At 38.2% G+C, this 15,723-nt stretch overlaps 2 protein-coding genes and 1 pseudogene across 2 annotated transcripts; 2 read left to right on the top strand and 1 right to left on the bottom strand.

Moving 5' to 3' along the window:
- The first annotated feature begins 462 nt into the window (after window positions 1-462).
- On the top strand, window positions 463-1,434 carry Olfr482 (olfactory receptor 482). Its single transcript, NM_146733.1, has one exon. The coding sequence runs from the start codon at window positions 463-465 to the stop codon at window positions 1,432-1,434; it is 972 nt and encodes a 323-aa protein (NP_666944.1).
- Window positions 1,435-1,488: 54 nt separating this feature from the next.
- Gm4199 lies at window positions 1,489-2,179 on the top strand (annotated as a pseudogene).
- A 12,117-nt stretch (window positions 2,180-14,296) lies between these two features.
- On the bottom strand, window positions 14,297-15,235 carry Olfr481 (olfactory receptor 481). The gene has a single exon (NM_146925.1). The coding sequence runs from the start codon at window positions 15,233-15,235 to the stop codon at window positions 14,297-14,299; it is 939 nt and encodes a 312-aa protein (NP_667136.1).
- Between the last annotated feature and the right edge of the window lie 488 nt (window positions 15,236-15,723).

Genomic DNA, 15,723 nt, shown 5'->3' with positions numbered 1-15,723 from the left:
GATGCAGCTAAAAGCATAGGTCTGAGTGTCAAAAGACAACATCCAGGAGTTACTTCTTCTCTCCCACCTTGTGAGTTGCAGGAGTAAAACTCTGGATGTCAGAAATCAGGCTTGGTGGCAAGAATGTTTACCTGCCAACTCGTCTTACCTGAATGTAGCATGATTTTAAATATTTACTAACAATTAACTATGTTTTATTATAAAAACTATAATCAAAAGTTATTTATTATTTTTAGCATATTTCTAGCTATTCTGATTGAATAATTTGAAGAACATTTTGTACAGATATGTAAAACAATAAAAACTTTGAGTATAACATCCATTGTTTCTCCACCTTTTGGATAATATGCTTACTTGTAATGGTCTCCAACTATGTATTATAGGAAATCATGTAACCTATGATAAATGCCTCCCTGTAATATATCCATCACAGCCTCAATCTAGCAGCAGCTACACTGTCCCATGGCTTTCCTGGAGGATGGGAACCACACTGCAGTGACAGAGTTCATTTTGGTGGGTTTAACAGATGACCCAGTCCTTAAAGTCATCCTCTTCACCATCATCCTGTGCATCTACCTGGTGACTGTGTCTGGGAACCTCAGCACCATCCTTCTCATCAGAGTCTCTTCCCAGCTCCATCACCCTATGTACTTTTTCCTCAGCCACTTGGCTTCTGTTGACTTAGGCTACTCATCTTCTGTCACACCCAATATGCTTATCAACTTCCTGGCAGAGAATAATACCATCTCCTACATTGGATGTTCTATACAGTTCGGCTCAGCTACTTTCTTTGGAGTACTTGAATGCTTCCTTCTGGCTGTCATGGCTTATGATCGCTTTGTAGCAATCTGCAACCCACTGCTTTATTCCATCAAAATGTCCACACAAGTCTGTGTCAAGTTGGTTGTAGGATCTTATATAGGGAGTTCTCTAAATGCTTCCTTTGTCACTGTTTCTATATTTAATTTGCTCTTCTGTGGACCAAACAAAATCAATCACTTTTTCTGTGATTTCGATCCTTTGATTGAGCTCTCTTGTTCTGATGTCAGTGTCCCTGTGGCTGTTACCTCATGTTCTGCTGGCTTAATTACTATGATTACAGTGTTTGTCATAGCCGTCTCCTATACCTATATCCTCATCACTGTCCTGAAGATGCGCTCCACTGAGGGCCGCCACAAAGCCTTCTCCACCTGCACCTCCCACCTCACAGCAGTCACTCTGTTCTATGGAACTGTCACATTCATTTATGTGATGCCCAAGTCAAATTACTCTACAGACCAGAACAAGGTGGTGTCTGTGTTCTACATGGTGGTGATCCCCATGTTGAACCCCCTCATCTACAGCCTCAGAAACAATGAGATTAAGGGTGCTCTGAAGAGACAGCTTGGTAAGAAAATATTTTCTCAGAGTAATATATTGTTTTGTAAAAGTTAATATAATAATAGCAATTGTACCTTGGAGAGCGGGGTGGGGTGCGGCGGTGTGGACGCCCGAGGTCTCCAGCGCGTCCCATGAAGGATCTTAAAAATTGTACAGAATTTCAAGATGAGTGATACTTCTGAAGAAATTCCAAATTTTGAAGAGATGTTTGCAAGCAGATTCACGAAAGATGACAAAGAATACCAGGAATACTTGAAACGCCCTCCTGAGTCCCCTCCAATTGTTGAGGAATGGAATAGCAGAGCTGGTGGTAACCAAAGAAATAGAGGCAACTGGCTGCAAGACAACAGACAATTTAGAGGTAGGGATAACAGAGGATGGCCAAGTGACAATCGGTCAAATCAGTGGCATGGACGGTCATGGGGTAACAACAACTACCCACAGCAGAGACCAGAGCCCTACTATCAACAACAGTACACACAGTATGGCCACAACCAGCGGCCTCCATATGGTTACTACTGACAGAAATGTCAGCAGCTTTTAACAAAGACCTTTTATTTTGACAACGTGCTAAATGCTTGTGTGTCTTCTGTTGGTCATAGTTTTTCATTCTATTTTAAAGAATGGGTTATTAATTGATTAGAACTTGAGACTTGGAAAAAAGTAATCTTATTAGAAACCTGATGATTGATGGGAATAAATTTACTAAATGAGGATTATTTGACTTCTTTTACATACTGTTTTGTTCTATGATTTGGTAGTGTTTTGAGTTTTCCTTATTTGGACTCTAGGGATTCTGGATCACAGAAATAAAAATTTTTAATTAAAATGCTGGCTTTTGCTGTATGAAAGAATAGCATGCTCACATGTGCTCACCTCTGAAGTGTTTCAGAGGCTAGGACTGTCAGTCTGTGAAAACACACCCACAATTACTTAAAGTAATTGAACCGCAGTTCAGTTGAAAGGTAAAACAGGTATGTCGCTTCTGTGTTTGTATGTGATCATGGTGTCTTGTGGTTTATAAGTGAGTCAGCTCCAGAACTGCTTTGGTCCTATGTGGAAGGGCTCATTTTCTGTGCAGCCTCCTGAGGCGGTGGAGGGTGGGATGGTAGCACTCAACATTTTGTATATCCCAAGGTTTTTGTAAACTTACAACAAGGAAGACATGGATGTGCGCTGTAACACAATACTCATGTAAATATTGTTGCATTTTGATTGTTTTGGTATTATGTATTGATTTTTATGAGATTATTTTCATTTTCAAATGCTTACCTTCGATGCTTCCTCTTACAATTATAGTAAGGCTGTCACTTGCTTCAGAACAATCATTCTTGAAATATTTTCATGATAACAGATTTATTCAAATAAAAAAATTTAAAGTCCTTAGTATATTATGTGTGTACCAAGTTGTGAAAGAATGAATAAATAAATTGCATTAAAATGTAGGCAACTTAAAAAAAATAATAATAATAGCAATTACCCAAGACCAATGGGACTGTCAACTGAGGTTTAACACTTCACTTTCTTGTTATTCCACTTGTCTTCATCACCTTTTACTTCTAGTATATATAGCTATTGTATTCTATTACATTTATCTTTGTGTATTTTGAAGTGTCTTTGAGAACATTATGCAATAAATTTGACTGTGTCCAGCTCCTCTCTCAATTCTTCTCAGTATAACTCCCTCTCCTACACACCTAATTATTCTTTCTTATCAAATTCATCTTTTGCTACCTGTAATTACTTATATATTTACATTTCCACTGAAGCATAGCTGTTCTTACCAGGGGCCAAGCCATTATGAAAAAACAAGTTTCCTTCTTCTAGAAGATTACAGTTGCCAAAAACTCCTCAGCTACCTGTGAACTTCATGCCCTTGTCCTGTCTCCAAGCTGAAATTTTGTCTGGTTTGAGATTGTACATGCAAACAGCTAACATAAGATCATATTTGAATTCACTCTGCTGTGTCCTGAAAACATTTTTTTATCCCTAGTCATCTACAAGCTCTGGCTCTTAAAATCTTTCCACCCTCTCTCCAAAATTATCATAACCTTGGAAAGAAAGAGGTCACACACACACACACACACACACACACACATACACAGAGAGAGAGAGAGAGAGAGAGAGTGAGAGAGAGAGAGAGAGAGAGAGAGAGAGAGAGAGAGAGAGAGAGAGGTGATATACATATATATCTCCCATTATAGTGCTGAGCCTTCCAGTCTCTAATTCTCTGCACATTGGCAAGTAATGCTAATCTCCTTCTATTACAAAAAGAATCTGTGCTGGGCAGTGGTGGCCCATGCCTTTGATCCCAGCACTTGGGAGGCAGAGGCAGGTGGATTTCTGAGTTCGAGACTAGCCTGGTTTACAAAGTGAGTTCCAGGACAGCCAGGGCTACACAGAGAAAACCTGTCTCGAAAAAAAAACAAAAAACAAAACAAAAAAAACACAAAAAAAAAAAAAAACAAAAAACAAACGCAAAAAAAAAGAGCCTTAAAAAAAAAAAAAAGGAATCTGTGACAATGAGAGTTCAAAGGTGTACTAATGTATTGGTATAATATTAAGTCATAGCAAATTGGTTTGATACTATGTCCATTGAGGGGAATAATGGTGATGGGGGCTTCCCTAGGGTCTATGACCTGTCTAACACAGATTTTGGCTCTCGTAGCGGTATAAGGTATGATATTCATCTTGTGGAGTTAGACTTAGATCGAGTAAGGAAGTTGTTTATTCCCATGATATTTGTGCCACTATAGCAGTAGTAAGCCTGTCTTTCCTGGATGGTGCATATAGTACTTGAAGTGTTCATAAGATAAATTGTATATACAACATATAATTGAAAACATGGTTGTTTTAGGCTACACCTATTTTAATCTTTCTATTTCCTTTAGAATAGAATCCAGATACTCTTCTTTTCTCAAATACTTTTTAGTTTCATGCTCTAATACCACTTGTATCATGGGAATTTCACTGTAGCCTACACAAGTTCATACCACCCACTTGTGCCACAGCTTCCTTTACTAACCATATCAGCTCCATTTACTCTTTCCCACCACATTCTGTGTTTTAAAAGATTGATTCATCTCTAATGTATTCTATGTTGAAGTATTAGTTCCATGAGAATTGTTTCACTCATTTATAAATCTTTAGTATCTGTTTGTTTTGACAATACCATAAATACTCAATAAAAACATCTCAATGGAATGAATGCCTCAGTGCTTATTGTGTATCTACCTGAAAAGTAATTCCAAAGCTCTGAAACAATATTCCAGAAAGAATTTCTTGTCATGACAGAAGACATTACCGGAGTTTGATGGCTTTTCACTGTCCTCTTCATAAGCCATTCTCAAACATGTAAAGAATGAGATAGTAATCTTCATTGTCACTTGAATTAATGTCTCTTACTGGTCATTAACTTATTATTTCTCACATATCCAAGCTCTGCTAATACCTAATGGAAAGTACAGAAAACATTTGAACACTTTGACATTACAACTATATACTCAGATTTTATGGGGAGTCTAACTTTATGTTCAGTAATTTGCACTAACATGACTAAAGTTCTAAGGTCTCATGTAGTCAGATCTACCTTAAAATTGTACACAATATTCTGAGATGTTTGTCAAGTGCTAAAGATTTTAAACAAGCTATTAGGAGAGGTAGGCATAATGCTCCCAACGTGACTGTTGTTAATGTGAGAAGCAGAGGCTTACTGGAAAAAATAAATGCCAGCATGCCCAATAATCAGGTTTTGACCCCAGGAACCTACATGGTAAAAACAGAGGACCTTCTCACACAAGTTTTACTCTTACACACACACACACACACACACACACACACACACACACACACACACACTAAATTAAACAATAAAAACATAAAGAAGTGGTCGAGACAGACTAGAGATTCATAACAAGATGATATAGGGTAGAATTAAGAGTAGATCTGTTGGACATGAAAGATGGCTAACCTTTTAAGAGCACAGACTACTCTTGCAGAGGACCTGGGTTACCAGAACCCATATTGTACACACAGCCATTTAAAACTACAGGTCTAAGGTATTCAGTAAACATTTTTGCCTTCTAAAGTGACATGGCTTGCATATGATGCACATCATTAAATGTAAAACACTCATACACATAAAAGGAGAAGGAAATAAATGGTTTTAAAAAAAATAGGATATTAGAGAGAGGTGGTCTATGGGATCTTTAGAAATTTCTCTGCTGACAGTATCTGTTCCTGATAGGATTGGTCATGGTGTTAATAACAGATTTACTTTTACTTACATTAGCCTTTATTTCCTACTTTATCTGAGAACATCAACAGGACAATGGTGTGGATCACAGCATCAATTCACCTCATCTGGGCAATGGATGTCAGGGCAACACTTCCTCTTTGAATGATCCCCATCTAAGGGTCAGTTCTGATTCCTAATATTTTTCAATATATAGTTTCCTCATCTTCTACTGTACTAATCATTGGAATGAGCATAGAGTAGCATCCCAGCTGGAGGAGTTGGAGAAGGGAGTGAAGGAGCTGAGGGGGCTTACAGCCCCATGGAGGGAGCAACAGTGTTAACAGGCCAGACTCCCTGGAGCTCGGGGGCAGGGGGGTGGGGGGAATGACTGGACCACCAACCAAAGAATACACATGGAGGGACCCATGGCTCTGGCCGCATATGTGGCAGAGGATGGCCTTGTTGGACATCTGTGGGAAGAGAGGACCTTGGGCCTGATGGTGTTCCATTCCCCAGTGAAGGGGAATGCCAGGGCAGGAAGATGGAGGGGGTGAGTTTGTGGGGGAGCATCCTCAAAAAGGCAAGGGAGAGGGATGGGGTAGAGGGTTTCCAAAGGGGAGACCTGGAAAGGGGGAAACGTTTGAAATGAAAATAAAGAAAATATCCAATAAAAAAGAAAATATATAATTTTTCAACTATGCAAAAAATATTAGAATATACACTGTATAAGGAGCTTCACTAATCCAAAGAAACAGAGGCAGCTACATTATGAGCCAGGTTGTCAGAAACAAAGACAGGCAAATTCCTGAGATCCTGGTCAGCCTGGAATACAGGGAATCCAGGCCCAGTTGTGGTAAAAATGTTAATTTCAGGACATTGTTCCACCCACCTATTTTAGCATCTGTGCTTAACAGAGGCGGACAAAACTCTGAGTTCTTTTTGAAATATTGAAAGGAAATGTGGTCTTGTCTCCTAAGAATCAAAGGGCTGGGTTATGTGATGCAATTCATAGGATAATCAAAAGAAAACCTGGAATACATTACTGAAGTAATACGTAAATAAAAAAACTGAGCTTTTTTGTTCAGAGTAATATAAGCTAGAAGAAAGCTATAGCAGTTCCTTAGAATTTACTTTTTTTATTAGATATTTTCTTAATTTACATTTCAAATGCTATCCCCTTTCCCAGTTTCCTCTCTGAAAGTCCCCTATACCCTTCCCTCCAACTACCCCCGCTTTGCTCCCCAACCCACCCACTCCTGCTTCCTGACCCTGGCATTCCTCTATACTGGGGCAAATAATCTTCACAAGACCAAGGGCCTCTCCTCCTATTGATGGCTGACTAGGCAATCATCTGCTACATATGCAACTTGAGACACAATCTCTGGGGGATACTGCTTAGTTCATATTGTTGTTCCTCCTATAAGGTTGCAGACCCCTTTAGCTCCTTGGGTACTTTCTCTAGCTCTTTCTTTCTTTCTTTCTTTCTTTCTTTCTTTCTTTCTTTCTTTCTTTCTTTCTTTTTTCTTTCTTTCTTCCTTCCTTCCTTCCTTTCTTCCTTTCCTTCTTTCCTTCTTTCCTTCTTTCCTTCTTTCCTTCTTTCTTTCTTTCTCTCTCCCTCCCTCCCTCCCTCCCTCCCTCCCTCCCTCCCTCCCTCCCTCCCTCCCTCCCTCCCTCCCTCCCTCCCTCTCTCTCCCTTCCTTCCTTCCTTCCTTCCTTCCTTTCTTTCTTTCTTTCTTTCTTCCTTCCTTCCTTCCTTCCTTTCCTTCCTTCCTTCCTTCCTTCCTTCCTTCCTTCCTTCTTTCTTTCTTTCTTTCTTTCTTTCTTTCTTTCTTCCTCCCTCCCTCCCTCCTTCCCTTTCTTTCTTTCTTTCTTTCTTTCTTTCTTTCTTCCTTCCTTTCTTTCTTTCTTTCTTTCTTTCTTGAGGTTGGGCAGCAGGTTTCTTTACTGGGGAAGTGGAATTGCTGTCCCTCACAGCTTTTTTTTTTAATGGATATTTTATTTACTTATATTTCAAATGTTATCCTATTTCCAGATCCCACCACTCACCCCAGCCTGGAAAATCCATATCCCATCCTTCCTCCCAGATTCCACCCACTCCCACCCCACCAGCCTGGCATTGCCCTACACTGGGATATCCAGCCTTCACAGGACCAAGGGCATCTCCTCCCGTTGATGTCCAACAAGGCCATCTACTACATATGCCACTGGAACCATGGGTCCCTTTAATTTCTTTTTTCAGAGACTTGAATTCTTGTCATACATATCTATCACTTGCTTCTTTAGAGCAACCCCAAGGTATTTTACATTGTTTGTGACTAATGTGAAGGATGTCATTTTCCTAATTTTGCTCTCTCTTTTTATTTTATTTTATTTTATTTTATTTTATTTTATTTTTGGTTTATTTACTTTTCAAATGTTATCCTCTTTCCTAATTTCTTCTCCAAAACTCCCCTATCTCCTCCACTTCACCCTACGCCCCAACCTGCCCATTCCCACTTTCTGGCCCTGTCATTCCCCTTTACTGGGGCACAGAACCTTCACAAAACCAAGGGCCTCTCCTCCCATTGATGATCAACTAGGCCATCCTCTGCTACATATGCAGCTGGAGCCATGAGTCCCACCATGTGTTCTCTTAAATTGCTGGTTTAGTCCCAGAGAGCTCTGAGGGTACTAGTTAGTTCATATTGTTGGTCCTCCTATAGGGCTGCAAACCCCTTCAGCTCCTTGGGTACTTTCTCTAGCTCCTTCATTATCTTAAGCCTGTGATGTTAGAGAATTTAGTCAGTAAGCAAAATCTGTATTTCAATGAGATATTTGTTATGAAATCACCAACCAATGCCAAAACTAGTGAACTTATCAGCATTTTTTCCCCTTGAGTGCTAAGCTTACATTCCATTAGAGACCATGTGGGTTTCCAGTCTTCTTAGGGTTTGGATTTAAAGTATGTTGTTTCAGTTAATGTTTATCTTGATCACACCTGACTTGTGTGTTTGTGTGTGTGCATGTGTGTGTGTGCATATGTGTGCACATACATACATTTTACAGGGAAGCCAGGACATTCACCTTTTGAAATAAGGATTTATTGTAAAGCATGAAGTCTGGATAATTATAAGACAATTTTATAACTTCCTAGCTGCCGCCCACAATGATTATTTACTATTGAGCACAGTCTCTGAAGAATCATGGAATTTGCACTGACTCAAATCCCCAAGGACCATTATCTCTGGTGAAACTTTTTCACTTCTCATGAACACAGTTTTCAAGGAGTCAATCTGACTTGTCTTTTTTTGTGAGAGTTGCTACCCCTTTATTTTATAATTATTAGAATATATGATAAATTATATCAGGTAAATATTGGCACTAGGTCCACTTTATATTTCATTTTAGTGGATATTGAATTAATATCCACTAATTAAAATAGACAACATTGGCTTCTTTCATTCAATAGCTTTTCAGGTCTTTTACTTGTTTTGTTAGAATTACTTTAAGCTATATTTTTTTGAGATTATTGGGAATAGTATTATTTCTCTGATTTCTATATCAATCCATGTTTAATTTGTACATAGTAAGGCTACTGAGTTTTGTACACTGATTTTGTATTGTTACTTTTTCTGAAAGTATTTATCAGCTGTAGAAGTTTTTCTGATGGAGATTTTGTAATTTTTGCAACTGAGGACTTTCTAAGTATGTAAGAATTATAGAATTCTCAAAAACATAGGTTCTTGAACCTTATAGCAGTGTGCCAGGCTGTGTAAATGGAGTTATGTGTATATGCCAGAGATTGTATTGTAGTTAAAAAATTCTGAGAGCAAGATTCAAGAGTGCAAGAAACTAGAGACTTGACTTTGAAATTTTCAGAGTCATTTTCTATTAACAAATTTGAGTTTTTCAAAATGCACAGCAACTGGCTGGGCAAAAATAAGCTGAAAGGCTGAGTACAGATTTTAGATTTTTGTACTTTACTTATCAAAGTTTTGTAATTTTAAGTCATTGAGGAGAGAGTAAAACTATAATGTCATAATATTTTATTTAGAATATCTTTAGTTCAGGAAGACTTTAGGTTAGTCTAGGAAGACATAGTCCTCAACTGCAATCAATAGTCGAAACTTCCTTGCTACTGGCAGTTGTTGGAAAAGTATTTGAAATTTAAGTGTTAAACTGTATATAAAGAGATACCAGCTGCTTTCCTGTGTGACTGACCTGTTTGGGCATAGCATTCTCATTTCCTCAAAGGTAGTAACTAGATGTTTCAATTTCTTGGACTACAAAATAAAATGGATTTTAGAGTAAGATATGCTTATGTCCTGTCTGTAATGTTTATCTTTGTTGTCCATCATTCAATAATTAAAACATGATTGGGCATGGCATAGGTGCAGCCAAATGAAAATAATTCAAGCATTGCAGAGAGAGAGAGAGAGAGAGAGAGAGAGAGAGAGAGAGAGAGAGAGAGAGAGAAAGAAGGAAGGAAGGGAGAGAGAAAGAGAAGGATGAAAGGGAGGGAAAAGAGAGAGAAAGGAGTAAAGCTGACTCTGAGAAATGAAACCTAAGTGAAGGTTATGTATATACAGTAAAATAGGTGGGGTTTAAAAGAGAAGAGGCAACTGAAGATAGCAACGGATTGCAAAAGCTATAATGCATATACAGTAAAGTAGGTAGGGTTTAAGAGAGAGTAGGCAGCAGTCTTGAGAAATAGTCAGCAGTTGTTTTTTATATGGCTTGTATGGATGAGTATGTGACATCATTGTCAAAAAGTTTGTAGAGTAAGGTTAAAATGAGGGGAAACCAACAGCCCTCTTGCACAAAGCTTTACTCAAATGATCATATACACAAATGTGAACATAAGGCTGGTCATTTATTTACTAGTACATATACTCCTATAACTGTTACTTCAAGTAAAATATACAATGATTTTTGTGAACACCACATATTGATCCATTTTCCTTAGACTTTTAAGCATCAACTCACTGCTGTATTTTCAAATTTGAGAAATTTTATGGTTCCTAAGTTCAAGTCCATTTCAGAGGAGGGAAACTTTAATGAAATATATAGACAAGAAAACTTTTTTTAAAAAAATACAGGTAAAAATTTAAAATCTTTCCCAGTTTGAATCCCTGTCTTATAACTAGGAATCTTACAAATAATAAGTGGAGACTACACACACACACACACACACACACACACACACACACACACACGCACCTATGAGAATTTTGGATTGCTTTCGATGAGAGTAGAATCATTATCATTGAATCTTATTTATCGACTCAGTCTATTTGGGTGAAATACCTTTTATTGCTACTGATACTTATTATTTTGTCTTTTCTCATTTAAGAAGGCATCTATTATCATGTGTTCCTGGTACTCTCCAAGCCTCCATTACCCTCTCTTCCAGGATTAAATTACCAGATAGTGAAACTTAAGAGCAAACTATATATGCAGTTGCATTTGCTTGCTAGCACTACTATAGCCAAATGTCATAAGTTGGATGTCTTAAGCAATATAGATGCATGTCTTGCAGTTCTGGAGGCTTGGAGTCCAAGATCAAGCATCATTAGGGTGTTTCCTCTCATAGTTCTGAGGGAGAATTTGTCTCACATTTAAGGCTATTTTTGACATTCATTGGCACATAGCAGCAGCATCCAGATCTGTGTCATCTTTTTAATAGTGTTTTGCTTTTTGCAGTGTTTGCATCCAAAATTTCCCTTTTGTACTAGTTCCCTAGTCTTAGTTTACTCGGGTCCCAATTTATTCCAGTAGGCTATCTTCCTAAAAAATTTTATCTGCAATGAATTTGTTTCCAAGTAAAGTCACATTCAATGACCCTGGGAATTAGAAGTCTTCCGTGTATATTTTATAAAGACACAATTCATTTTCAAACTGTACCCTAGTCTTCATTACCTTTTCTCTTGGGAGCATGCACACCTTCAGCACTCTCAGCTGCTTTGGGCCCTATAGTAAGATAATGGGTAAAGTCATAGTTTTGAGGAAAAAGACCTGAATATCTGCCCTGTGGTACAAGGTAAGGATCTCAGGGTATAAAACAGGGTAAGGGGTTAGTTGTAGTAGAGTGTTTACCTAGCCCCCACAAACCTTTGGCAGTCTCCAGCACCAAAACAAACCAAACCAAATATGATACCATGTGATCATTCATATAAATTTAATGTTCTAGCATCACTTACTCTGTTTGTGCAGGTAATGCTTTGTTCTTTCATGTATCTTCAGAACAAGAGAGCAGAACATGAATCTAACTCATCGCCCAAAAGGACTATATCAATGAGAGTTCTACCCACACACTTTACACCTGGATGAATTAAGCCTGAATTCTTTAGCATTGAAACACATGAGACATACCTCTGTATGAATCAGTAAGGGAACATTTAAACTTCCAAACCAAAAAAAAAAAAAAACCCACAGGTAAATATGTCACATAGCAACCTTTTGAATGAAGGAAAAAGAAAGAGGTAGACTGACCATTTAGAAGGGCATTCAGTAAGGTACATCCATGTCTATGAGAATACAATGCCTATATTATAGTCTGTATGTAAAATGTCATGACCCATCTCCTCCCATGTTCTCAGATTTATGTTTGAATACTTACCCTCTGGTTCGTGGGATTGTATCTGGGGAAAAGACTATGGAATAAGCCTCAGGTCTGTGGCCTATTAAAAGGGGCATGACTTAAAGGTGATATTAGGTCCTACTTGTGCCCCAAACTCTCTGCTTCCTGCCTTACCACATTGTGATAAGTCATGAGACACCCCACGGGCCATGCTTTCCCACCATGATAGAACTATGAAACAAAAGATGTCTTTCCTCCCTTAAGTTGTTTCTGTCTGGTACAATGAAAAAAAAATAAAAGATAACATTTTACAAAGAGATGATGTGTATTAAGAAAGGAGATGAAAAGCTGGACATGGTGGCACATGCCTTTAATCCCAGCACTCAGGAGGCAGAGACAGGAGGATTTCTGAGTTCGAGGACAGCCTGGTCTACAAAGTGAGTTACAGGACAGCCAGAGCTATACAGAGAAACCCTGTCTCAAAAAAAAAAGGAGATGAAAAAAGAATATTAAGAAGAGATATAGCCAATTCAATAAGGTGCACTGGATTTGAGAGTCTTGGAGAAAAATTTGTCTGTCCTCTAAGGAAGATTCCATTTGGAGAAAGAGTTATATTACCTTCCTGAAGGGCCAAGTGGAAGTAAAGATGAGGATAGCCAGAGAATGAAAATCTTCAGGCAGCAGAGTTCGGACTCCCACCATAACATTGAAATAATCTTTTCCCCGGGATGAAGTCAAACCCTGGAGTACCCAGCCCACATAGGTCTGTGCAGGGGTCTGCCCTAAAAGTATTGCATTGGTGAAAGCATGTGTCCATTATGAGACAAGCAGAGAAATGTAAATGAACAAATTTCAGAACCATAAACAGAGAAATCTGCTACCAGCAGACAAGGACATCTGCTCAGTCTACCTAATGAAGGATCCAAGAACGAGAGGTCAGCTTATGAAATGTGTTTTTCATAATCTTCTCAGGGTTTTTCCAACATTACAAATGTGTTAATTTTAAAAAGTATATTCACTAAAATATTAATCAGAAATCAGTTAGAAGAGTTAAAGGGAGAGATTGCCACACAGATACTGATCATGAATTGTGTAAGCATTATTATCCTCCAGTGCAAAGTCTATACCCAATTCCACTCTAATACCTATGTATGGAGATATCAGTTATCAGATCTAGACTAAGAGTCATTCAATCTCCTCTGTTATCTGATTTAGATCTTACAAAGGTAAAATGGCAGGATCATGGGCTGTTTTTTTGTTTGTTTGTTTGTTTGGTTTTTGTTTTTGTTTTTTTTTTTCATTCTGAATCAAATTAAATAAAAATAAACAGAGTTTTTTTTTTTCTGAGACATAATTCTCACTGTTTCCTGGAGTTAAAAGAGTGTTTTATCATGTAAGGGAAAAACCTCTAGAGGGTGATGAATACCTAACTTGTCAGATATACAATTTTTTATATGTCTACTGGAAATTTCATTCCCAAATGTTATTCTAAATAGGAGATTGAAAGACATTTGATCTTTGAAATATGTCTATTTAAATAACATTACAAAATTGGCCAATAAGGAATATTCAGAGTCATAAACTATCCTGTGAAGTATTCTTACCTTTTAAAAAGTCCACATTTCATTTAAATGTAGCAGATATTAATGTAAATGGCACTTTTAAACTTGTAAATGGAAATAAGCAGCCAGTGAGATTATGAATCAGAGAATATAATCAGGTGGGCTATTTTTCTCCTAAGAAATGGACAACCATGATGGGTGTGACCAATGTGGAATAGACAATGCCCACAAAAGTTAGATGGCTGAAAAACAGGTATGTTGGAGAAGCTGTGGGTTGCTTATAATTAAGAGGATTATGCTGATATTTCCCACTACAGTCACTATAGAAACTATAGAAAAACCACAAATAAAATGCAGAAGAAATGGATGTAGATATTTCAGCAATATAAGCATGACCACAAGAGAGCTTCCCAAGTGGAAAGAGGTCAAATTTCTGTATTTATAGGAGCTTCTCTCTATCTAAATGTTTAGGGTAAATAACATGAAAATATCAAGCACCAATGTTCCTCAAATTACTGATTTTATTAGCCTTGTTTTTTTTTTTCCTTTTGATTTACTTCAAGGGAACCAATGTGTTCTCGCCATTAATTTTTTCATTGCCTCCTTCACCTCCTTGTTCCTCAAACTATAGATCAGAGGGTTCAACATGGGGATCACCACTGTGTAGACCACAGAGGCCACTTTGACTTGGTCAGCTGAATAGCTGGACTTGGGCATCACATACACAAACAGAACTGTCCCGTAAAACAAAGTGACTGCAGTAAGGTGGGACGTGCAGGTGGAAAAAGCCTTGTTCCTTCCCTCAGCAGAGCGCATCCTTAGGATTGAGTGCAGGATGTAAATGTAAGACACAATGATCGTAGAGAGCGTGCTCACAAGGACGGAGGCAGAAGAGATGGATGGAGATATTTCAGCAATATAAGCATGGCCACAAGACAGTTTCACAAGTGGGAAGAGATCACAGAAAAAATGGTTGACTTTGTTGGGGCCACAGAAGTTTAGGTTCACAAAACAGCCTGTGAATGATGAAGCATTCATGCATCCACCCAAATAGGATGCCCCGAGCAGGAAGCAGCAGATTGCTGGGGACATTTGAGTGGAGTAGAGCAGGGGTGAGCAGATGGCCACATAGCGGTCATAAGCCATGGTGGCCAGCAGGAAGCACTCGGTAGTTCCAAAAGCTACATCAGAGCCAAGCTGGGCTGCACAGCCAGCGAGAGGGATAGTAGTTTCTTCTCTTAAGAAACTGATGAGCATTATAGGTGTGACTGATGTGGAGTAGCCAATGTCCACAAAGGCTAGATGGCTGAGGAACAAGTACATGGGGGTGTGAAGCTGTGGGCTGCTCCGAATTAGGAGGATTATACTGATATTTCCCACTACAGTCACTATATAAACCGGTAGAAAGAACACAAATAAGATAGCACGTAGTGTAGCACTATCTGTTAGTCCCAAAATAATGAATTCTGTCACCATGGTGTCATTTTCAGTCTCCATTCATTCACTCAATGGTGCCTACTGGAACCAGAACCAGAGGAGAGTCACTGACTGAAATGACCCTGTAGTTAATGTATGTACCTAAATATAGTCTTATAATTACATTATAAAATGGCAATTATATCATAGTCATAGAATGCTTTGTAAGTTTTCTTTAAAATTCCATAAGGTATTGTAATAGGAAATTCAATTACTTTAGGATCCAACTATGAAGTTCCTACTTGCATGTGATAAAAACAAGTTTGTTCCAGGTATGTATAGGAACTATATACATGGGTAATCCATAGTGATATTAATTTTAATAACAAAAACTTAAATATTTATGCCAGGGCTAACTCTTAGTGCTCCCATACCCATTGCAAACAAGCCTCTGCCCCATTGTTCTTTTCTCCAGTAAGTGCAGCCACCTTTTGTGTCATTGTGTTATTAATAACAATAGGACTAACTTGGACATCTTTTTTTTAAATGACATGTTAGAATATATTAAA

Source organism: Mus musculus, chromosome 7 (genome assembly GCF_000001635.26).
Source record: "Mus musculus strain C57BL/6J chromosome 7, GRCm38.p6 C57BL/6J".
Taxonomy (NCBI): Eukaryota; Metazoa; Chordata; class Mammalia; order Rodentia; family Muridae; genus Mus; species Mus musculus.
This window is presented reverse-complemented; position numbering and strand designations above follow the sequence as displayed.

Bases quoted from the DNA above. Each gene is read 5' to 3' on its own strand.
- Olfr482 (NM_146733.1), top strand. From the start codon at position 463: ATGGCTTTCCTGGAGGATGGGAACCACACTGCAGTGACAGAGTTCATT.
- Olfr481 (NM_146925.1), bottom strand. From the start codon at position 15,235: ATGGAGACTGAAAATGACACCATGGTGACAGAATTCATTATTTTGGGA.